The sequence below is a fragment of the Medicago sativa genome, chromosome 5 (assembly GCF_051527215.1).
Source record: "Medicago sativa cultivar Bolivia chromosome 5, Bolivia_mono, whole genome shotgun sequence".
Lineage (NCBI taxonomy): Eukaryota > Viridiplantae > Streptophyta > Magnoliopsida > Fabales > Fabaceae > Medicago > Medicago sativa.
Window position 1 is genome coordinate 52,885,006 of NC_140753.1, and position 24,665 is coordinate 52,909,670.

General features: G+C 33.0%; 2 protein-coding genes and 1 long non-coding RNA gene across 3 annotated transcripts; 1 reads left to right on the plus strand and 2 right to left on the minus strand.

The window, feature by feature from the left end:
• The first annotated feature begins 290 nt into the window (after window positions 1-290).
• On the plus strand, window positions 291-5,489 carry GLY1 (NAD-dependent glycerol-3-phosphate dehydrogenase family protein). The gene is made up of 9 exons (XM_085715718.1): window positions 291-692; window positions 2,061-2,197; window positions 2,309-2,414; window positions 2,954-3,155; window positions 3,268-3,355; window positions 3,508-3,655; window positions 4,446-4,595; window positions 4,678-4,827; window positions 5,243-5,489. Exons 1-9 carry the CDS (start codon window positions 345-347, stop codon window positions 5,255-5,257), a joined length of 1,344 nt encoding a protein of 447 aa, XP_085571844.1. The 5' UTR covers window positions 291-344; the 3' UTR covers window positions 5,258-5,489.
• Window positions 5,490-11,875: 6,386 nt separating this feature from the next.
• LOC146922952 (Lung seven transmembrane receptor family protein) lies at window positions 11,876-16,754 on the minus strand. The gene is made up of 5 exons (XM_085715726.1): window positions 16,443-16,754; window positions 14,401-15,334; window positions 13,573-13,668; window positions 13,244-13,380; window positions 11,876-12,448 (listed from the first exon to the last, which is right to left on the minus strand). The coding sequence occupies exons 1-5, from the start codon at window positions 16,703-16,705 to the stop codon at window positions 12,253-12,255; spliced, it is 1,626 nt and encodes a 541-aa protein (XP_085571852.1). The 5' UTR covers window positions 16,706-16,754; the 3' UTR covers window positions 11,876-12,252.
• Window positions 16,755-17,896: 1,142 nt separating this feature from the next.
• Window positions 17,897-21,076, minus strand: LOC146922953 (uncharacterized). Its single transcript, XR_015010881.1, has 3 exons — window positions 20,672-21,076; window positions 18,845-18,933; window positions 17,897-18,163 (listed from the first exon to the last, which is right to left on the minus strand). It is a non-coding gene; the product is annotated as an uncharacterized LOC146922953 (long non-coding RNA).
• Between the last annotated feature and the right edge of the window lie 3,589 nt (window positions 21,077-24,665).

Here is a 24,665-nt window from a genome sequence, read left to right on the forward strand (position 1 = left end):
AAAAATTCTAAATTTTGTTTTGGAGAGATCATTATAATATTATCAATTTTTTTTTTTTGTAAAATTTTATTAAAAAATATGAATTTTACATATGAGTTTCCTCTAAAGAAGAGACCAAAAGTAAAAATATAAATTTTTTAGGGACTACAAATCAAAAAAATAAAAATTAAGGAACTAAAACTAAAAATTAACATATTTATAAGGATAAAAAAAACACATTTAACTATTATTTCTTCTTCCAAAAAATTATGGTTTTTTGGAAAGGATAAAATATCAGAAGTGACGGTTAAAAATATTGGTCTCTCTTTACAAAGAGCGGAGTCAGTTTCTTAATTTTCTTGGAAATGGCTTTTTCTGTAGTGTTGGAAGCACCATCATCACATTCACATTCAACAACAAACCCATTATTCTCTTCTTCTTCAAAATTTCATTATGCTTCCAAATTCTACGCTTTCCCTTCTAAATCCACAGTTTTTCTCACCCTTACTTCCACCCCTAATTATATAATCAGACATGCTTCCGGAATTGATTCTTCTTCTCCGGTTCAAGAACCTGAACCGGTTATGGAACTGGGTCTTGACCCGATTCGAGATAGGAGACGGGTTGTGAGGGTTGCGTGGGAGAAACTGGTCCGTTGGTCAAGGTCTTGGCGGTCTAAGTCTAATACTGATGTGCTTCAACGCACCAACAAGGTTTTCTTTTTATTTTTTATTTTCTTTTTTGTATTTTTTTTTATATGCGAATTTGTTAAGCAATTTGTGGAAGAGAAACGAGGAAGCACTACACCATACACACTAACGCTAGAGACGACATTACACTGAAACAGATATTTGAATGTAATCACATGTGTCGGTGTTGTGTTAATGTGAGACACATGTTGTGTCTGTCTATGAGCACTGACACCAAACACGACCCAGACACATGACCCTACTTAATTTTTTGAAAAATCAATTAATTGAATGCAATTACATGTGCCGGTGTCATGTTTGTGTCCGACACCTACATGGGTTGGACAACACCTTTCATGAGAATATTCGTTGTTACAGAGGTGTCGGTATTAGACACTGATACATGTTTAGACCCTGGACACACCTTCCATCATAACTCATAAGTGTCAGTGCTGCAAAGAAAGAAATGATATTTTCTAGTCAAAATTTTGATATCAAATTTGGCGTCCTTTGATTTTTATGCAGAAGCTAAAAATTAAGAGACAGTTAGAGATAAACATATATGGTGTCATATACGGTGCCTGTATTTTGATGTTGAAACAACATGGCTTTTGGTAGAAATCTTTATTGTCTTCTTTCATGACTCATGAGTATAGGTATAGTGTTCTTAAATGGTGGGGTGTAGTCTAAGGTTTTAAGTCACGGTATTGGTAAGAGTTGTGTTGCGATTCTTTATATAAAATTGAGGTTAAGTAAGGTACTAAGGTTATAATGTGGAGAATTGTGGATAAATGTGGTCAAATCCTTTATTTTATAGAGAATTGCGGTCCATGATGGTTGTGTTGCGGTCGCAGAGAGTTCATGAACTATGAGTTTGTGACCGAGATAATAGTCCTTGACCTTTATTAATATTTTAAATTTTTAAATAGTTTTTGAAATTGAAAATCTTCATTCAGATTAGTCTTTTTGGATAAGTGTGCAACGAAGAGTATTGATTAATTAAATTTAGGAATCGTTGGGAAATTTTGTTAGTTTTAGAGACCAAGTTGACAATATCCTACAACTTTAGAGATTAAATTGGTTATTCATTCCCTATTAAACATTTTCTTTGTCATTCTTTTCAGTATATTCGATTTGTGATATGATTTATGGTTTATTGGCTTCTTCATTTGAAAATGGTTTATGGTCTTTTGTGTGTTAGAATATATGAAAGTATTTTATAATATCCTTTGATATTATTATGTTACATTATCATAGTTTATCTCCAAGGATTAATATTTTCTTGGTTTATAAGAATTTAATTTCTTGTCTCAAATTATTTTAGATTATGATGTTTATTCAGTTTGTGTTGTGGCATGTATGGCACTGTGAACTTTTGTTGTTGTTGAATAGGTGGTAGTGCTTGGAGGGGGATCATTTGGTACAGCAATGGCTGCTCATGTTGCCAATAGAAAGAATCAGTTAGAAGTCGTGATGCTTGTTCGAGATCCTAAAGTTTGCTCCTCTATCAATGAGAGCCACTGCAATCGGTAGCTAGTTTCTTTGTCCTTGTGATCTTACATACATGTTAATTTGTAAGTTTGGATGATCTAATTTCATGTGCCATTTCTGTTGGTAACTTGTTCGTTTATCTTTTGCAGTAACTACTTCCCGGATCACACACTGCCGGAAAATGTAGTTGCAACAACTGATGCAAAATCTGCTTTGCGTGATGCGGATTACTGCTTGCATGCTGTGCCTGTTCAGGTAATTTGAATTTGCATTTCTTCCTTAATTTCTGGGTAGTAGTTTTAGTCATGGTTATCAATGTCTTAAGATATATGCGAGTCATATCCCGATTCAGTACAAAATTGTACTCAATTGATATGAGTCTCTAGTGTGTATCTGTTTTGGATATGAAATTCACTGTGAATACTGATTCATTATTGGTAATGGTAATGTATATTAATAATAAGATTTGATTCATGATTCGGAAAATAGGTGTCCCGATTCACAATTTGAATATAGATTTGATAAAACCATGGTTTTTGTTTTAATAGTATTAAACTGTGTAATGATTAACTTTTTGGAAGCCTCCTCAATTGCATTGCAGCCACATTTGCCTGTATTTTTCGCAATTTCAAGAAACATAGCATAAGTGCAACTGCAATTTAAAACCTTGATTTTATTGCTACCTTCATCAAGTCTGGGTCTTTGATGTCGGATAAAATGCATATGGTTAACCTTGGCATTTGCCAATAGTAAAATAGGTGACTGTCTGAATCTCTGTTTTTCTGTTATTGCAGTTCAGCGCAGCATTTCTTGAAAGTGTTGCTGATTATGTTGACCCAGGCTTGCCATTCATTTCTCTCAGTAAAGGCCTGGAGCTTAATACACTGAGGATGATGGCTCAAATTATTCCTCAAGCACTGCGAAACTCTCGCCAGCCTTTTGTTGCACTGTCCGGGCCTTCTTTTGCTCTGGAATTAATGAATAAATTACCTACAGGTTACAATGACATTGCTAATTACACTTGTCAGTTTTGTATTTTTCGACAATGTGTATTATTACAGCATAAAGGCCAATGATTTTTGCCATTTCGTTCCATTTTAAAATACAGCAATGGTCGTGGCATCAAAAGACAAAAAGTTGGCAAATGCAGTTCAGCAGCTACTAGCTTCAAATCATTTAAGAATCAGCACATCCAGGTAGATGACCTTCAGTAGATTCATAAATGATATTGAGTTTCATATGTAAATACACTTTATCTTTCTGATTTTGTTTGATACATGATATGTCAAACAACTGTATAGACAGATTTTGATGCAAATGTTCAGGTTGTAATCTCTGATAACTCCAGTGATGTTACAGGAGTTGAAATAGCAGGTGCCCTTAAGAATGTGCTTGCAATAGCAGCTGGGATTGTAGAAGGTATGAATCTTGGTAACAACTCAATGGCTGCTCTTGTCACGCAGGGTTGTTCTGAAATACGGTGGCTTGCGACAAAGGTAAATGACCTCAATTAGACATTTTGTAAATAGTAGAAACTTTCCCTTTTCTTTTATTTTACAGATAATAATCAAACCAAAGAGGATTAAATTTGCTTTGTCAACGATTTGACTAGGTGTAGATAATGCTGTTCAGAACATCTAATTTGCATTGCACATTATTATAATGATAATTAATCCCAAGGTCATGGTAGAGCAATCAATGGTTGGAGATTTTGGATTTGCTAATATTAATTCAATTCGTATACACTTTCAATGTAAAAATGTTTTACATTGCCAATCAATCATAACCGTTAGAGACTCCGGTCGTTAAAAACGATTGAGTTTTCATCATAACTAGTTCTACTTCTACGGCCACACATATATGTTTCTTATACTTATATATGGTTTTGTGTGGATGTACATTTTACATAGATTCATAATAATAGATGCCATCTATTGAATGTGTACACATGCACATTTACTTTCTATTTGTATTTTCATTTGGCATATAAAGGCACTGTTTGGATAGACAGCTTAATTAAGCGCTATAAATGCTTATGTATACAGTATAAGTTATTTCTATAACATAAAATAAAGTCGAGCCGTTTTCTTTCATAAACTTTCCTTGAGAACTTATGAACATGTTATAAGTTGTTTCAATAAGTCTCGCTAACAGTTTTACAAGTGTTTATGTTAGTAAATAAGCTCAAATAAGTCAATTCAAACATGCTCAAAACCTTTTTCATTTCCCCTTAAAACGAATAGAAATAATAATAATAGTTCTCTTTCCTTTTGTTATCTTTTGCAGATGGGTGCAAAGCCAACTACAATAACTGGTCTGTCGGGAACTGGAGACATAATGCTGACATGTTTTGTCAGCCTTTCGCGAAATAGAACTGTCGGTGTGCGTCTTGGATCAGGCGAGAAGCTTGAGGACATACTTAATTCCATGAATCAGGTAGTTTCCAATTGTTCTTGACCATACACAAAATCCTTCAAAGTGGTAGAGTTACTGAAATTACAGGCCTTACTATGTGCAGGTAGCAGAAGGTGTCTCAACGGCTGGAGCTGTGATTGCGTTGGCGCAAAAATACAATGTAAAGATGCCGGTATTGACTGCAGTCGCTCGTATTATTGACAATGAACTTACTCCCAAGAAAGCTGTTTACGAGTTAATGAGCCTTCCTCAGGTTATTTATTCTTACCCTTCTCTCATAAGAACTATACGGGTCTTTCTTATATTAACCGCCCGTTTGGTTTCAAATGGGAACTCCTCAACTCAGTTTGAAATGGTCAAACATGGTTTGACCATATCTTTTACTGTATATGGTTTTTTATATATCAATTGTATGCTGGAGCAACTAATTCTTAGCTTTCACGATGAGGTTGAATCGATTCTAACTGTTTGCAATTTTGTATATACATGTTAAAAAACTTTTTGATAATTACACACTCTAAAGCAATTTTGATCTAAAATATGCAAACAACGTGATTTCATTAAAATTACTTTGACGTGAATGCATCCAAACAAAAATTTTACAATCAACTTAATCCAAAATTATTTTTTCGCAGACGAGTTTGATTGATGACAATTTCTCTTCACAGGTTGAAGAAGTATGAAACCTCCCACCAACACATGGTTTATCTACCAGCTACTTTTTAACTGCTGATTGAAAGGCATTCGTGTAGTCAATTCTTTTTCACCATTGTGCTTCCAATGCTGTGAAGGCTTGGTGATAACAATTTTGTACGATTGGAGTTGAACCATACAGTTATAAGGATTTGATAAATGTGTAGATTCTGGACAACATTTATAGTCTTGCCTTATTAATGCATGTCATTTCTTTGTGCACGTGTATTCTCTTACAAAAAGGTTGTAGTTGGCATGAGCAGGTTAACAAACCAGATTGTTCAAGATTGCCCATAAACTCCAATGACATGCATGGAAAATGATATTGATCCATTGAGAACTTATTTAAAATCAAATTATCATAAAGAGGTCACAAATCATGAGAATATTATATTGTTTAGAAATTATAAACGAATGTTCTTCAAGGGTAGTAAATGAAATGAAATGTAATATTTGATTTGAGTGACCTGTCTTGTAGTTGTGTGGGAATACTAGTGTGAATGCGTTTTTTCTTTTAAAAAAAAAAAAATTGATGTATTTTTTGAATTTGGGTGTAATTAAAGTGTAAAGTAAAAAAAATCAGTAGTTATGTTTTTTTTTTTTTTTTTTTTTTGAGGAATCAATAGTTATGTTAACAAACTCTTATAATGTACTTAGAATATCTACTTTTATTTTTGGTGATCAATGATTAATATTACTTATTTTACACTCTAAATTGAAGGGTCCACTATAGAGGAGTTGAATCCGTATTTTTTAATGCCTTTAATTTTCCAATCACTTGTAATGTTCAACATATGTGTGGTGTGAATAATGAAACTAGATTAAAACGGGTTAAGATCTTCTCCATTTATAAAAATAAATGGAAGATGCAATTTGGAGAGAGATAGACACAAAAAATAAGTGGTGGGTCCTATCATTAAGTAGGTTCCACCATCATTAATTATTCTCTCTAAATGGAGGAAATGGAGATGGAAATAAATGGAGAGGATCTTGACTCGATTAAAACTACTTAAAATTATTTAGATAATAGCTTTAATTAAAATTATGAGTAAATTACACTTCCCTTCCTTAAAGATGATTGAATTACACTCTCCTCCCCTCTTATGTTAAAATATACAATCTCATCCTTTGAAAAATAAAATTTATACTCCCCTTCCTTATAAGATGCTTGAATTACAACCCACTCCCTTAATAATTAAATATGCACTACACTTTAATCTATTTTAACATAAATAAATATATTTATGATATATATTAATTTTGAACCACCATTTAAGAAAAATTAATTCATTTCTTTATAATTTAAATGTCAATGATGTTTAAATTTAAATATTTTGCTATTGATTTTATAATTTAGAGTATAAAATTAACTTTTAAATAACCATGCTTTATTGTCTTTAGTAATTTTTCACATATTTTAATTTTATTTTGGGATGTTTCATATTTTATAATAGAGTTTAAAACTACATGTTAATGAAATTGTGAATAAAATATAGCGAAAAGTATGTATTCAATATTTTATTATATTAAAATACACACGCAATTATTTAGCTAAATATGCTTTTAAGAATTTAGATTGCATATGGGTAGAAGAAACTCCGCTTTGTATTTCTACAGTCTTGGCATTTGATTTATTGCCAGACTTTGGTTATTGAAATTGTCTTTAACGTAAAAAAAAAAAAAATAGACACGCAATACTATTTTTTTCGAAGTGTGTTAGATTATTATTTTTTTGCAAGATTATTAGAAATAAAAAAAAACATTGAGGGAGTAAAGTGTAGATTTTAACATAAGAGTGAAGGGGGATGTAATTCAAACTTCTCTTAAGGGAGGGAAGTGATTTTTTTTTTTAATATGTTTTGAATAAGAGGGGAGATGAGTGTATATTTTAACATAAGAGGGGAGGGAAGTGTAATTCAAGTATTTTTGAGGGGAGGAGAGTATAATTTACTCTAAAATTATTAAAGAATAATCTTTTACAGACCAACAATGCCCTTAACTTATGGGTTACATTAATTAGGTTTTGGAGAATCTCTCAATATTTTTGTGTTGAGATATGATTTTAGACTTCCGTAAAGAAGTTAGAGGAGGGCAGACACGGTCAAACCCCTAAGCCTTTTTTTTTTTTTTACTAAATGCCTATTAGCCTCTCTTTTTTTTTTTTTTTTTTTATCAAATATGCCTATTAGCCTTTTTTTTTATCAAATGCCTGTTACCCTATAGATGTAGAAGAAATACATAGGAAAGGTATGCATTTATTTCTTCCGATTATTTAGTAATAACAAAATAGGAAAAACGGAAAATCAAAAAAATACAAATCAAAATGGAATATCTGTTCCCGTTTTTTATGCAAAGGATATTTTTTACTATAAATAAATAAGAATATGGAGTTTAAGGAATTGGTAGGAGGAGTAAAAGGTAGGAGACACAGAAAAGGTACACACTTTTATCTAATTTTTCTTTACTGAGGTGTTGCTATTCTATCTATTATTTTTGCTGTTGGTGTTGTTTTGTGTAATTGATGTTGTCTGATTGATCTTCATCATGTATATATCTTTTGTTTTTGTTTTATCCTTATTATGTGCCTAATGATATTGCCAAAGCACAACTTTTTATTTTAATATTGCTGAAAAACATAATGTGAAAAACCCTTATGCTCCTATGGAAAAACATTAACACTGGTGGTGAACCACCAAATTGTTTTGTTTTGTCTATTTGATTTTTTTTTTTTCCGGTGTTGTTTTTACTTTCATCGTCGGACTCAATACATATGAGGTTTAACGCGAATTTTAAGTTGACACTCTTCTGAAGCTTATAATATTATTATTACAATATGAATGAGGTCTTTTATCAAATAACATTTAGATAATATTTTATTAATTTTAGTAGAATATGAGGTCTTTTTAACAGGAATTTTTATTTTTAATATTTTTTGAGGCCTACGATGATTTACCTTGGTGGCCTTACCTTTGGCCTGCCCTATGAACCGCCGAATTGTTCCATGGCGCCGCTCTTGCTTTCCCATCGGTGAACTGCAGCTGCGTCGTCCACAGTTGTGGTTCACTCTTGTGCTTTTTCAACTTTTTCCTAGCAATCCTGTCAACTTTGTAAAAACTATCGAAAAATATTAACACTGATGAAAAACCTTTTAACGCCAAAACTCAAGCTTTTTACATATTATTATGTCACTAATGTGAATGTCCTCTGCATTTAGTGTTTTACCTTTGCCTAATGTCCCATTCTGGCTTGCTTGCTTGCATTAGGTTAAGCGAGGAAGATTAGGAATTATGGGTTTGACCCACGAGCTCCATAGTCCATTCTGATAATTAATTACATTATCTTCAAGGGTTTACTTTCGACAAAAAAAAAAAAAAATGCTTGCTCTTTGTCCTGAAAAACCAACCTTTAAAAGCTATCATCCAAAGCTTTTAAAAACATTAAAAATGTCATTTTTGTCCCAAAAAATTGCGCTTTTGTATGGTCCAAAAGAGTAATCATAAAAAAAAGGGTTAATTATGTTTTTGGTCCCTACAAAATTGCGACCTTGTAAGTTTAGTCCTTACTTAATTTTAATAGCATTTTTAATCCCTACAAAAAAATTCTGCACTCAATATTAGTCCTTACTCAATCCAATTTTGTTTAATTTATGCTTAAACTCTTAAGTTTTTCAACAATTTTTTACAGGCGTGTTAAGAACGTTATTAAAAGGTCCTCCGAAAAAAATATCGCAAAAATTTGATTTCTACGTCCATATTTTTGTTACTTATATCTTAAATATCGCAAAAATATCGCAAAAAATTATAGATTTTAGTATATGAACATTTCATAGTGTTCTAAACTTTTAAAAAGAATCGTTAAAAAATTTAAGAGTTTAAGGATAATTAAACAAAATTTATTTTAGCAGGGACTAAAATTATAAGTAAATTTTGTTTTGTAGGGATTAAAAATGCTATTAAAATTAAGTAAGGACTAAACTTACATGGTCGCAATTTTGTAGGGACCAAAAACATAATTAACCCTAAAAAAAAAAAACACACACACACCAATTTATACCAACCTTTTTTATTTTAGGATTTTATCAAAATTTTCTTATTTATTTTATGATGTTAGTCGTTTTTATTCATTGTTTTGTTAACATCCTTTTGTTGTGTTTATATTTCGCTGTTATCGTTAACTGTTCTTTTGTTATGATACTATTTTTGTTGTGTTTGTAGAAAGAGAAATGATATTTTGACAACCACTTTTTGACAACTTTTGGACAATTTTCTCTCTCATACTCACATGATATTGTTATCCTCTCTCTTCCTTTTTCTCTCTCCATTGTTTTTGACCAATAATAAGAAGTGAGAAAAACAAGGTTGTCAACAAAGTTGTCATCAAATGGATGTCAAAATATCATTACTCTTGTAGAAAACTCGTATTTGCTCATATGAAGGTAAAGATCATCATTTGTCTCATCACGTTCGATGTCTTCCTAGCTGTTGTTGCAGGAAGAAACATCCCATCACCTCCCCCTTCTCCCGTCACCTGATGTTAACTTTAATGATTCACCACTTCATCCCATCGGACCTCCCCCACATCTCCTGTCACCACATGATGAGAACTTTGATGATCCACCACTTCATCCCATCACACCTCCACCGCTTCTCCCGTCACTTGATGTGAACTTTGATGATCCACCACTTCAACCCATTGTACCTCCCCCACTTCTCCCGTCTCCTGATGTGAACTTTGATGATCCACATTTTCATCCAATCTCACCTCCTCCACTTGCCATGTCTCCCGATGTGAACTTTGATGATCCACCGTTTCATCCCATCTCACCTCCTTCACTTGCCCCGTCTCCTGATGTGAACTTTGATGATCCACCGTTTCATCCCATCTCACCTCCTCCACTTGCCCCATCTCCTAATGTGAACTTTGATGATCCACCGTTTCATCCCATCTCACCTCCTCCACTTACCCCGTCTCCTGATGTGAACTTTGATGATCCACCATTTCATCCCATCTCACCTCCCCCACTTCTCCCGTCTCCTGATGTGAACTTTGATTATCCACCATTTTATCCCATCTCACCTCCTCCATATCTGATTGTCAACTGAAGCAATGTTGTCCCTCAACATTCATCTTACAACTAGAAGATTTTCCAAAACTTTATTACTCTCCTTATTCTTATTTTAGAGCTTTTGTTTTGCTTCATAACATATTGTTATTTTCACTAAAGGTCCAATTAGTGAATATAAGTATTTTTTTTATTTTTTTTTGAGGGAATAAGTATTTTTTTTATTGAATCTTTGTTTGACATTGACATTAACATTATGTCATGTATTCGGTTATGATGGATTAGTTCCTCTATTACAATTTAGTCTTGAATGGTTTAATTTTAAGGGTTAAATAATATTTCTCCGTAGATTTGAGCGAGTTTTTATTTACTTCCATTAATTTTATTTTATTTTTAAGATTATTTGAATTTTAACCTTACATGTCATTATTTCTTTTTTAAGATTATTTGACATTATAGCATGGTGCGCTGAGTGTATAAATCATTTTATTTTACAATTTTTATTTGTTCACTTGGTTAAACCAAACAAGTAGCTTGCATTGTGAGACAAGGTTTATATACTTATATTGTATGACAAATGTGCCTATGTTAAGAAATCAAAACATTTTATTTTCCTCAAAACAAAAAATGAAATTAAAACATTTTGTTATTTAAGACTCGAATTATATAGAGCAAAGCTCAAGTGTTTCCATTTATGCCCCATAATTTATACCCGGAGACTGAATTTTTACCCCTTAACAGATTTATGAGAAACCAGGAGTAACAAAAAGTTATTTACCCTTCACTTTCATGTAAGAAGGTAAAAATTAGATTATGTTAAAAGGTTAGATAACTTTGTAAGCCCAACTCTCTTTTCATAACTATTTACTCTTTTTATCACTTGAATTATTTTTACAAGAACATCATGGTGAAATTGAGAGCATCCACTATCAAGATTCAAAACCAACCAACTTTACATTAATATCATGAGCATAGCGTAGGGACATTGCATAATTTATGCAGGGGCTGGGGTTCGAACCCCGGACACTCCACTTCTCCACATTTAATTGTGTGAGCTCTATCCATTAGGCTACTAGACCCAAAAAAAAAAAAAGGAAAATGTACTCGAGGTTTCCGAATCAATGAGTTTAATTAATTCACTTGAACTCTTCATTTTATGACTTATTTTCTTTCATTTTTTTTTTTTTATATAAAGCTGATTTTAGGAGAAATTGCTCAAAAGAGTGTTGCCGGTATATTTCTCGTAAAATAAATAATAAGTACAAACGGATGGAGAATGTTATATGCATGATGTGAGGTGAGTTGGTACTCATGTGACACATCGCATGATGTGGGACTTGTGGGCCAACATAACAGTATTGGTCAAGATCGACAACAGAGTATGAAGAAAAATCGAAACGATAACAAATTGATAGAATCCCAAAGAAGAAGAAGAACAAGATCAACGAAGATCATTCAATCTTCATGAAGCGGATGAGGATGCAGAGCAGGGCGAACCTGCTAATACCATCTACATACTTCTCAAACATAAGAAAAGATGAAGAAATGAAGAAAAGTTATTATGATTCTTTGAATGAATTCAGTTACATATCGTTGTATATATACAAGCTAGAAATGACAGCTCATCATAACTAACTTGTAACAAACTAAATGTAATGTAAATGCAATTGAAATTTACACTCAAATGATATAACTTGTGCTCTAAGCTAACTATGACTTGTGTTGCAAACTTGTTCTTCCTTCTCATTTTTACTGTGTGCTAATAAATCCATCCTGAAAAGCTCAGAATCACCTCAAATTTAGAAGCTGAATGACCATTGAATATTGATCCTCTTTCTCCTCCCTTGTTGCTACTCCATGCTGACATCATTTAGGTCCTCCCAAGTGAACAAAGAGACAGTGATTAAAGAAGTTAGGACCAAATCACTCCCTCTTGTCTTCCTCTAGATCTTCAATAACTCCAAATACATGATGATCTGTAGCAAGTGATGTAGACGATGCCTTTCTATCCTTTCTTTCTAGCATGGTAGACATTTCTCCAGACATCTTAACTCCACTTCCAACAACTGCGACAGCTTCCTCATCAAAATCATCTCCCGTCTCTTCCGAGTACGAATACCTACGACGCCCACGTAAAATGTCACTTCCTATGTTAGTGTATCAATCAAGTATAATCAGCTAATTTTTCAATTTGGTTAGCTGCACATTCATTTTTCAAAATCATCTTTCAAACATATGATCTCTTCTTAAGCTATAGCCTCAAATCTCATGGAGTATGTTAGTTTGAATTTCATCCTCGGTATCTTGAAATTCCTTTGGCATATTCTGGTTGACTTTGGAACGAGGTTTAAGCTAGAATGTTATTCAAGTGATACATATCTTATACCTTATCAATAGAGACAGAACGAATCAATCATACTACTTATAAGTTATAACGATTTCACAATCTATGTTAGCATCTACATTAAATAGTAACTACAGCGCTATTATTGCATTGCAGAATTTGAACAAATCGCAATTACACTATGGTTCTGGGATACACTATTTAGGACAAAATATTGTGAAATAGCTGCTATAACAGCACTATAGCACTATTGCGTGGTGTAACTTGAACAAACTGGTATTTTCAGCGATCCTCTATTGACAACACTGGTCAGAATTAATAATTACATACCTCTTTTTTGGGATTTGGTTTAGATTCAGTCAGTCCTCTCTATCTCTCTCCAAGTCAATTTTTTTCAATATAATAATTGAAGGGCCAAGATTGATTATGAACGGTTTCCAATGGTTATGAATGGACCTGACCGTATGGAAAATTGAGTGCACCTAATCCTAGCTCCCTTTTGGGTATGTTCGCCATTATTATTTATGTTTTTTACTTCACGGAATGAGCAACAGTAAAGTTAGACTATACCTGGTTGGATTTCGAGATGGGGCCCAGAGAATGCAGATCACTATCAGGAGAGCATAAGCAAGCAAAGTCCAGAAAGCTGGGATGGCCCATGCTCTTCGCCACAGTTCCCCTAAAGGGTCTGATGCATTGAAGTACAACTGAAACATGATTAAATCAGAGCCTGAGACACTTGTAGTTATTAGCATAAAACACAAAATCAAGATAATGAAGAATACATTTCTGTAGGTTAATCAGGACCTAGTTTCCTCAACTGTTTGATAAGCTAGTCGAATTTTACTTGTTTGGGGTAAATAAGAAAGAAAAGAAGCAGTAAAGAAACAAAAGACTACCTCATAGCCAATCCATAATACTGAAAGCAGCACCGTCACTGCAAGAGAATTTGTAAACTTCCTGTACAACTCAAGTTTTCCAGTACTTTTCCTAATCTGTGCATATAATCAATAAATAGACACAATCAGTTTTAATTGACAGCCAAGAAACTAAAATGCAAGTTATACCTGATTTAAGAGGGGAAATGTACAAGCATTTCTAACAATCTCCAAGAAAACAATGATCTTAGTTTGAAGCTCTGACCATTCTTAAGTTATTGGTTTTTGATCCTTCCTTGGAACATCATACTTTCTAAAAACACAAAAGCTATTTCCTAAAGGTACTTGGGGCCTGTTTGGATTGACTAATTTGAACTTGTCTAATAGCATAAGCATTTTTGAAACTGTTTGGGAGAGCTTATGGAAACAGCTTATGACATATCCGTAAGCTGTTTTCAGCTTATTTCCATAAGCTCTCTAGGATAGCTTGTGAAAACAGCTTATAATTTATATGAAAACAGTTCTTTATTTTATCTTTGTTTATAGAAATAGCGTATACATAAACACTTATAGAAATAGTTTATGTTATTGGCACTTGATTCAGTTGTTTATTCAAACACAGCCTTATTTTTTCCTTTGTTATGCAGTAATAATACTTTGGTAAGCATGTCACAGTAACAATTATAGTCAACACAAATTGTCAAACCCGTGCCAATTCTAGAAATTCATATACTGGATTTAAGTTCATTGAAATGTTGCCTCTCACAAGTTAACAAGTAAGGGAGACCATATTTATAACCGTGCATGAATGACAGCAACGATCGAGACAAGTATTGCATACTAGGTTACCTGAAGCTTCTCAAGGGTTTTAGATAATGATGAAAAGATCCAAAGAATAAAGCAAGCATCCAACAGAGCCACAGGCAGCACCAGGAAAAGCCTTGTTTTTCCAGAGAAGTCATTAATATTACCGAGATGTTCCACCAGTTCAAGTGCTTCCGAGGCCACAAAATACACCACGCCAAAAAGAAGGACTTTTGAGGTTAGACCACCAAGTGTTGGACGGACTACTCCATAGCCCATAGAAACCACCAAAAGAAGAAGCCGTGACACTGTCTTCTTGACAGCAGTGAAAGTCACGGCCCATACTGTAATTACCATTGGCCTGCTTCCCGTCGAATTGAAATTTGCATACTCAAAATACCACAGAGCCATTTCACACATGCCTAGGCCAATAACAGCAGTAATGTGGTAATGCAACTGTATAACATCTTTCCAATATTTTACAAACCAGAGAAACCAAACAAGACCAAGAAAAAGATAAGCCAAAGACATCAAACCATAAAAAGTCATCAATGGCATCATCTTCCCGGGTAGATAACCATCCGGATTTCTCCACACAGTTCTTCCGGAAATCACCGTGTCCTTCAGTTCAGGATCACAAAACATGAAATACAAATAATACATCCCAGTACTATTAATATCAACAGTTTGAATGACCATGTTAGTCTCTTCATTTTGTCCTTCAAAAAACGTTTGCAAGCGTTTCGGACCGTTCGGTTCATCAGGGTTCTCACGGATGATAACCTCTCCTAACTTACAAGAACCTTCTTTAGCAAGCTCTGGTGTGCAGCATATAGCATCAGAGTTCAAATAAACACCCCCAATGTTATTCCTGTCTCTTACCTTAATTATTATAGCTTCAACCAACCCTGTCTTTTGTTGCATCGAACTTGCCTTTTGAGCAGATTCTTTTGTCCTTCGAAAGTTGATAGACTCAAACCTAACATTAACATTAACATATTAAATATAATAACTCTTTTAAACCATATCATATTTGATCAACTATAAATTTTACTGTTAAAATACTATCTTCTATCTGTAAACATGCGGCAGGTGGGTTCTCCGCACCCAACCCGGTTTTACTGGTTTTGTCTATACACAAGAGAAAGGGTTCAAATCCCCTACTTGTTTAAAGTTTCTCCCCTATCAACCAAGTTATCTCTATAAAGAACAGAAAGGTTGAAAACCCAGTTTTACCGGTATTGTCTATACACAAGAAAAGGTTCAAACCCCCTACTTGCTTATTGTTTTCGAGCCCATTATCACTCAGACCAATCAGATGTTTGTTCTAATCAACCCCTGCCATACTTAATTATTTTATTCCAATTCTATCTCAAAGTCTTACTCTTTCACTATGCATCTCTGAAAATACTTGTATTTTTGTTGTCTATAGACGAAGTGACAAACACACCCTGGAACCTATGAAGCACGGACACTCTTTGGATTAAGTGTGTCCCGATGTCAGACATGTGTCGTGTCCGACACCAACACAACACCGACACCTATAATTACACTGAATTATGTGATTTTCTCAAATTATTACCGGTGTCGGCGTGTCAGTGTCGTGTCCGTATCCGTATCCGTGCTTCATAGCCTGGAACTCACATAAACAACTTTGAATTCCCAGGTTCAAACCCGAGTGAAGGTGTTCAGCCTACCAATATCAGCATTGCCATTATAATTTACACAACTAATATGATCTTCAACTAATTTACAACTTTTCTTAATAGTTACAAAATAACGTAAAGTGACACTCATTATCAATATGAGACAAAGGAAGTATCTAAAAAATGACACTTGAGCTACAATTTCATTAAATTTAAACACATATGATATCCAAATAAACAAATCAACACATTTCTGTCATCTAGTACCAAAATTTAATATTATATAACAAAAAAAAACATTTTTTTATCTTACAACAAAAAGTTGACAACAAAAAACAAAACCCAATTTGTTTTTTTCATTTCATATACCAAAAAAAAAAAAAAGATCAAATCAAATTCTGAAAACGGTAAAAAGGTAAAAAAAAAGAGAAGCATTATTACCTGATGAAGGATTTACCAGTGGGAAAGTTATCAAGAGAATGGTTAAACTCAATAGGTTTAGAAGCGTAAAGACCTTCACTACCACCATGAAAGAAGAACGAATTAGCACGACGGATGAACGTTTCGTTTTGGTAGTCGTGAATGGAAGCACCGACGAGGGTGATGATCGAATGGAAAGTGAGGTAGAGGAAAACGGCGGAAATTGAAGAGGGGTGGTTCCGGCGACGGTGACGGCGATCGCCGCCGTGATCGGTGTAAGACATTGTTGTGTTGTGTTGTGTTGATCTGAAAGTGAAAATGAGAAGAGAGAGTGAAAAGAAGATGAGAGTTTTCAGTGATTTGTCGTAGGGTGATAGGTGAAAGAAGTAATACGTGGCACACTCTAATAAAAGAAGTGTTTATTTTAGATTCAATTAAACAAAATAACATTTACGCGTAAATTTTCGATATTTATAAAAGGATCATAAGACGTAATTAATCTTTAAATTTTAGATGTGGATTTTGATTTTAGTATTTATAAAATAAAATTGTTTTTTTTTTTACAAGATAAAATAAAATTGGTTGTTTTCACCTTTTTTAAAATTTTAAATTTTTTTGGTCGCTATCAGGTAATTTATTTCATACCAACTAGAACGCCGACCCGTGCGCCGCACGGGTCTTATGAGCCGTTAAAATATGATATATAATAATACAAAATATGTTGGAATGGAATTTATAAAGTTTGAATACAGATACAAAATTTATCGGAGTAACCGAAGGTACCGTACCGATAGATAATGTATACTAAACTTCTTGGCTCTTGTTAATAGTCATGGCAAATGAGAAAGCAAAAGGGAATTGTTTTCTTTGAAACTTGAACAATTTTAAGTTGAAAAGTGAAGAATTGACAGGGAATTGAATCCGCGCTCAACCATATCAAATGTTTTCTCGACTTTTACAATCAAAGTTGTAATTGCAATATGTTTTTCATTTGTTTAATTATAAGTATAGTAATAGCTTTTAATTTTAATCTCAATAGAGATATCGATCCAATGTGTCTCAAATAATATCAACTCAATTGAAGAGAACTTATGAGAAACAAAAAAAAAAATGCAAAGAAAATCTTACTGCAATTTTTTCTTTCTTTCCAAACAACACTTTATTATCACTTTCACATATTTAATATCATTGCTGATTCATTTTATAACAGAGACCTCTTTCTAAAACATAACCTATAAATTACTTGAAGTAGATTATAGAAACCACTACATTCTTTTGATAAAAAATATCAAGGTCATTACTTATTCCCTTATCAAAATCTGCACTGTCACACGGTAGATTAATATACTAAATCAATCAAAATAAGATTCCTTTAAGTGGAGTAATTGAGCATTGTCACACGTGGTTTGAGCCTTTAACAACATAACTTCTGGATAAGATTCCTTTAGAAAAGCATAGGAGAGTAAAGCCTTATCCTAAAAGCATAGTAATTTTAACTTGAACATTCAATTTATGGTTAACAATCATCACTTCTTGCTCACATCATGGCCATGGACCAATATTTGATTACAAATTATTATCTAAAACATAATATCAATCCGCAAACAAAACTATTGTTCACAAAAATTCTAACTATTATGCAGAAAAATAAAATGTGTAATATATAATACTAATACACATGTTTCAAACTAAACTCTAACAGCAATAATGCACTAAATTGTATATTAAGGACTTGTAGTAACCTGTCAAGATTTCCAAATTTCAGTTAAAAAACACCTTGAAATCAGTTGAGTAAGCAGAATATTAAGTCAACAAAATGCAGCAAAGAAAATAGAAGCCAGCAACATGACACAATCTATGTAAAGCATCAGTTCAATCATATACAGAATCTCAAAGTACTAAACCAATGTATTAAACATGTATATTGGACAAAAATGTTCTTGTCTTGGGAATTATCATTATTCAATCTAACTAAGAAACTCCATTTCAATAATTTGAGAAAATCAAGTAACAAATATTAACTAAGAATGTAAATTATCTCTGCATTTCAGAGGTAGGTTAAACTTCCCAACACAACGATTAAACTATAAGATCTCAAGGAATGATTATCTTCTTTAATTATTAAGAAGCTCCGTGTATTGCAGAAAACTAAAGTAATGATATCCATAATCTACATCAATACAATGTTAATTCAAGCTTTAGCAAAAGGAAAGTATTTGTGTTTCTGAGTTTAAGAGGTTGCAAATCATCTTAGTGTAATGTGTTATGTATCAAACTTGACACGCACTCTTCTATCCTCTTGTGACATATGCGAAATCTATGTTCGACTTAAAAAAATTAATTAACATTATTGCACCGAAACTTTCTGGTAGCTTAGACATGACCTCTTAGCAAAAATGGAATGCAAAAGTTTGGAGTCATACCTCTTTCTTATTGCACATTGGATAAATGCATACAGATCCTTCAACATTATCAACCTTGAATGGATATCCCCGTTAATCCTTGGCTTAACCTTCTTGATAGGATAGGAAACAAAACAATAAACAAATTAGAAAGAGCCTTAATTGGTGGAGCAATGCAGTCGATGAATCTGGTCCCCAAAGTCAGCAGCGAACATGAATCATGTATAATTTAAAATGCAGTAGCAGTTTCTAAGTCAGAAGATCAGGTAAATAAGGCTTAATTTAAAAAAGAACTCATTAGAACTTTTTAAGCTTATATAAATGGAGGAGTTGGAACTCAAGAGAGAGCTATCTATGAATTCAAAAAAGAACTCATTTTTAACAAAATAAGAATCAACATAGGATATTGTGATCAACATATAAATAACCTCTGCAGTGTAAACAATTTATTGAACAAAACTGTTAAAATATTCTCAGCAGCTATTCAACCATTTCAATGAGATAAAATGATTTAATATCATCGCTCACCATTGGTATAATTCAAAATATCACACCCAATTGTGAAACAGAACACGAAGAGTGCAAATTATGTGATTTGTTTTGCAAAGTGTAAATCCACGGTGAAGTGCATTAAGAAATATGAAACAAACACATTTGAATACATATTCAGATAATGAAAAGCGATGAAAAGAATGATACAAAAGCATACGATTACCCTTTAAGCAATGAAGCGCAAGCAAACTTTCAAACTCACGAACGGCCATGTTTTGATCGGCACACCTTGTTGTTATGTTTTTTGTGTAGCTGGATGGAATGAGGATGGCAAAAGGGTGGATGAATGTGTGAATGTGCGTGGAAAACTAAAGGTTTACATACAGTACGGTAAATAAAATAAACAACATTAATTGCCAAAGAATTTTAAAATCAGAACAAAATGGGAGGGAAATTTTTTGATCGGATAATTTCTTCTTGGAGCCGAACCCCACTTTTGTGGCAGGAAAAGATCAATAGTATTGGGATGATAAAAACCCAGCTTATAGCATCCTTCAAAAGAGAAGTTGCTACTCTTTGCGCAGATATTAACACAGGATTCAATATCTCAACATCAATTTTATACATCAGACCGCAACATTCAAAATCTACAGAAAAAGCGCAAAGACTGTCTTGACTCCCAACTTTTAAAATCTGCCAATTCAATTTCAATTCAATTTCACTTGACTCTCAAAATCCAGCTGGAAATCATCAAAATATTTCATTTGCATCAATCACTTTACAAATGTCAATCTACAACCAACTCTTAAAAACACAACACCAACCTTGATTTATGAAAGAAACCTAAAAAAGTACCAAAATCCACTCCTCCCAATCAGAAACTTTCAACCTATGTATTGACTCTGCTTGAACCTCCCTTTTAAGCAATCTGCTATGTTGCAGCAGCACTCGTTTAAAAAAAAGGATTAAAAAAAAGGAGAAGGAGGGATGATGAAAAAATTGCGCACAAATTAGAACTAAATAAACAGGTAGGGGAAATATATAAAAAAAAAAAAACCTAGAGAAAGAGTAGAAAACACTTCCAAAACAGTTAGAAGCAACCATGTCAAGCTAACTAACATCGAGAATAAAATGGAATAGCTAAAACATAAAATAACCTATCAAAAATTGGCACAATAGCATAAAATTATCAAACCATTGCTAAAATTAACCAAAAAACACACAGAGGTTGCTACCAGAAAGCATACAAAAAAAAACACATGTTGCTGTAAAAACCATAAAATACCAACACATCATCACCCTGACGAACAAAAGAAATAGGTCGAACACTCGTCTATCATGATAGGAATGCCAAACCTTGAATGTGTCGTTCTTCCACCGGGTATGAGTAGTGCAGCTATCCCACTTGATGCGACTGTTAAGACTATCTCACCTCTAGATCTTATTGCAGCTGCCATTGCTCTCCAAATGAACGTTTTGCTTGTCCTGCCGTATCCATACAAAAAAGCAGGCCTGGAGTATTTGAATTGACCCTACTCATAATAGTGTCATACACTTTATGTTGCTCATCTGTCATTGTTGAAATTAAACGTGAATGCTCGCCAGCTAACACGCCCCTATTATAGTTCATCTCATGATGAATTAGACGATTTTCCAGATCAGGTATAAGTGATGGAGCTACTCTAGGCATTGGAGGGAAGTTGGCCAAACTCTTGCCAGCACTGAGAAGGAGCAATTCGATATCTGCTACTGCGTATATTTTCAACTAATCTTCTGTCAAAACCAAATATGCACAACAAAATTAATGAAAATTCAAGAATTTAAATATTGATCTCATAATGCTCTATTGCTGTCCATGTGTTCAAGTCTATGCTATAACATATCATATACAAATAAGCACTCATGTTAACCAATTATAATGGATCAATCCAGAACACAAAAAAGTATATATGGATTAAACATGCTGGTATCAATTTCATAATGTTGTACTACTGTACATATTTTCTGGTATAGCCAATAAGAATCACATATAACTACGTAAAAAATTCAGCAAGTTGTATGTATTCAATGTATACTCAGTGTCCAAAACGCATGAAATAAATATACTGCTTCTGCGTAATAAAATATATGACATATTACGGCATTGAATTAAGATTAAGGTACAACTACGTTTCTATCAATTGCAAAAACAGACAGAAATATAAGCATCAACATAAACATAGGAATTACTTGAAGACAACCAACACATAAAAGAGCATGTGGTTACCGTAAGGAAAGAATTGAAGAAAAATCAAAAGAAACAGGTCAATGAATTAAATTAAGGAATTACAGAAGGAACTTTTTGGACAAATATGAAGAGGGTTTGAAACCGGTTTCTTAAAATAATGGGTACACAGTTCTTACCTTGTGAAATTAGCCTCTGTCGATTCTTCGAAATCTGATCCCTCCGCCGTCTAAACTAAAGAATCAGACCGTCCACCACAACCAGCTCCCTCCGCCGCCTCATGTTATCGGAAACCTATTAAAGCCACCATTACCAATCAAATCAATAAACGCCATTACAGTTGGAGAGATAAGGGCAACAGAGAGAAAGAAACGACAATGGAGGAGAGAGCTTCTGAGGAGAGAGAGATGAACTCACCGTCAATGGTGGTAACAGTTCTGTTTCAGAGAGAGTGCGAGAAAGGGGTGCCAAGCGTGTGTGAGTATGCCAAGCGTATGCAGTCAACTAATCACTTGTTAGGTTATGTGACTGCATACCGTAATATGTGGGAAAAATTGTTAGGATTTTGGGATTAGTATTAGCGGAATAAAGGGAAAAATTGTTAGGATTTTGGGATTAGTATTAGCGGAATAATGGAGGAAAAATAACAAATTGCAAGGCAGATTTGAAATTCAAATAATTAGGTTTAGTGACTGCATAGCGTAATATGAGGGAAAAATTGTTAGGGTTTTGGGATTAGTATTAGCGGAATAGTGGGGGGGAAAAATTAGGTTAAGTTGCTGCAGACGTAACAAAATTAATAAATAAGGATTATTTAGTGTAGAAAATATTTGCTTTATAAAAAAAAAAGGCAAGAGGATAGGAATAAAATTGGTGCGATGCATTTTTTTAAATGAAATTTGTTACGTTAAATAATTGCAGAAAATATTTGCTTAAAAAAAAGGAGGATAGGAATAAAAAAAAAAAGAGGATAGGAATTCAAAAAAAAAAATAATAAGGATTCGGCTGGCCAAAAGGAGGATAGGAATAAAAAAAAAGGAGATAGGAATTCAAAAAAAAAAAATAAGGATTCGAAAAAAAAAGAGGATAGGAATAAAAAAAAAAAGAGGATAGGAATTCAAAAAAAAAAATAAGGATTCGGCTGGCCAAAATTATAGCAAACTTGATAACAAAATTTGGCTGGCATTAATTAAGTAAGATGATCAATGGCTAAAATTGAATGGCGCCTAAATGTGCAAGATCCAATGGCTCAGAAAAGTGGAGGGAGAAATGGGGGAAAAATATTAAGGTTAAAAATAGCTTTAGGGGTTAATCTTTATTATTTAGGGTAGAAAATATTTGCTTCATAAAAAAAAGGCAAGAGGATGGGAATAAAATTGGTGCGATGCATTTTTTTAGATGAAATTTGTTATGTGAAATAATTGCAAACCTAAAAGTGTAGAAAATATTTTCTTAAAAAAAAGGAGGATAGGAATAAAAAAAAAGAGGATAGAAATTCAAAAAAAATAATAATAAGGATTCGGCTGGCCAAAAGGAGGATAGGAATAAAAAAAAAGAGGATATGAATTCAAAAAAAAATAAGGATTCGAAAAAAAAAAGGAGGATAGGAATAAAAAAAAAAAAGGAGGATAGGAATTCAAAAAAAATAATAATAAGGATTCGGCTGGCCAAAAGGAGGATAGGAATAAAAAAAAAGGAGGATAGGAATTCAAAAAAAAAATAAGGATTCGAAAAAAAAAAAGAGGATAGGAATAAAAAAAAAAGGAGGATAGGAATTCAAAAAAAAATAATAAGGATTCGGCTGGCCAAAATTATAGCAAACTTGATAATAAAATTTGGCTGACATTAATTAAGTAAGATGATCAATGGCTAAAATTGAATGGCGCCTAAATGTGCAAGATCCAATGGCTCAGAAAAGTGGAGGGAGAAATGGGGGGAAAATATTAAGGTTAGAAATAGCTTTAGGGGTTAAGCTTTATTATTTAGGGTAGAAAATATTTGCTTCATAAAAAAAAAGGCAAGAGGATGGGAATAAAATTGGTGCGATGCATTTTTTTAGATGAAATTTGTTATGTGAAATAATTGCAAACCTACAAGTGTAGAAAATATTTGCTTAAAAAAAAGGAGGATAGGAATAAAAAAAAAGAGGATAGAAATTCAAAAAAAATAATAATAAGGATTCGGCTGGCCAAAAGGAGGATAGGAATAAAAAAAAAAGAGGATATGAATTCAAAAAAAAAAAAAGATTCGAAAAAAAAAGGAGGATAGGAATAAAAAAAAGGAGGATAGGAATTCAAAAAAAATAATAATAAGGATTCGGCTGGCCAAAAGGAGGATAGGAATTAAAAAAAAGAGGATAGGAATTCAAAAAAAAAATATGGATTCGAAAAAAAAAAAGAGGATAGGAATAAAAAAAAGGAGGATAGGAATTCAAAAAAAAAAAAATAAGGATTCGGCTGGCCAAAATTATAGCAAACTTGATAACAAAATTTGACTGGCATTAATTAAGTAAGATGATCAATGGCTAAAATTGAATGGCGCCTAAATGTGCAAGATCCAATGGCTCAGAAAAGTGGAGGGAGAAATGGGGGGAAAATATTAAGGTTAGAAATAGCTTTAGGGGTTAAGCTTTATTATTTAGGGTAGAAAATATTTGCTTCATAAAAAAAAAAAGGCAAGAGGATGGGAATAAAATTGGTGCGATGCATTTTTTTAGATGAAATTTGTTATGTGAAATAATTGCAAACCTAAAAGTGTAGAAAATATTTGCTTAAAAAAAAGGAGGATAGGAATAAAAAAAAAAAAGAGGATAGAAATTCAAAAAAAATAATAATAAGGATTCGGCTGGCCAAAAGGAGGATAGGAATAAAAAAAAAAGAGGATATAAATTCAAAAAAAAAAAATAAGGATTCGAAAAAAAAAAGGAGGATAGGAATAAAAAAAAAGGAGAATAGGAATTCAAAAAAAATAATAATAAGGATTCGGCTGGCCAAAATTATAGCAAACTTGATAACAAAATTCAGCTGGCATTAATTAAGTAAGATGATCAATGGCTAAAATTGAATGACGCCTAAATGCGCAAGATCCAATGGCTTAGAAAAGTGGAGGAAAAAATGGGGGGAAAAA

Excerpts from the sequence above, each read along its gene's own strand:
- GLY1 (XM_085715718.1), top strand. The coding sequence starts at position 345 with ATGGCTTTTTCTGTAGTGTTGGAAGCACCATCATCACATTCACATTCA. Across the intron at positions 3,356-3,507 it reads TTAAGAATCAGCACATCCAG|TGATGTTACAGGAGTTGAAA; the intron begins GTAGATGACCTT and ends TGATAACTCCAG. Across the intron at positions 4,596-4,677 it reads TACTTAATTCCATGAATCAG|GTAGCAGAAGGTGTCTCAAC; the intron begins GTAGTTTCCAAT and ends TACTATGTGCAG.
- LOC146922952 (XM_085715726.1), bottom strand. The coding sequence starts at position 16,705 with ATGTCTTACACCGATCACGGCGGCGATCGCCGTCACCGTCGCCGGAAC. Across the intron at positions 13,381-13,572 it reads TATTATGGATTGGCTATGAG|TTGTACTTCAATGCATCAGA; the intron begins GTAGTCTTTTGT and ends ATCATGTTTCAG. Across the intron at positions 12,449-13,243 it reads CCATCTCGAAATCCAACCAG|GTATTCGTACTCGGAAGAGA; the intron begins GTATAGTCTAAC and ends TGGGCGTCGTAG.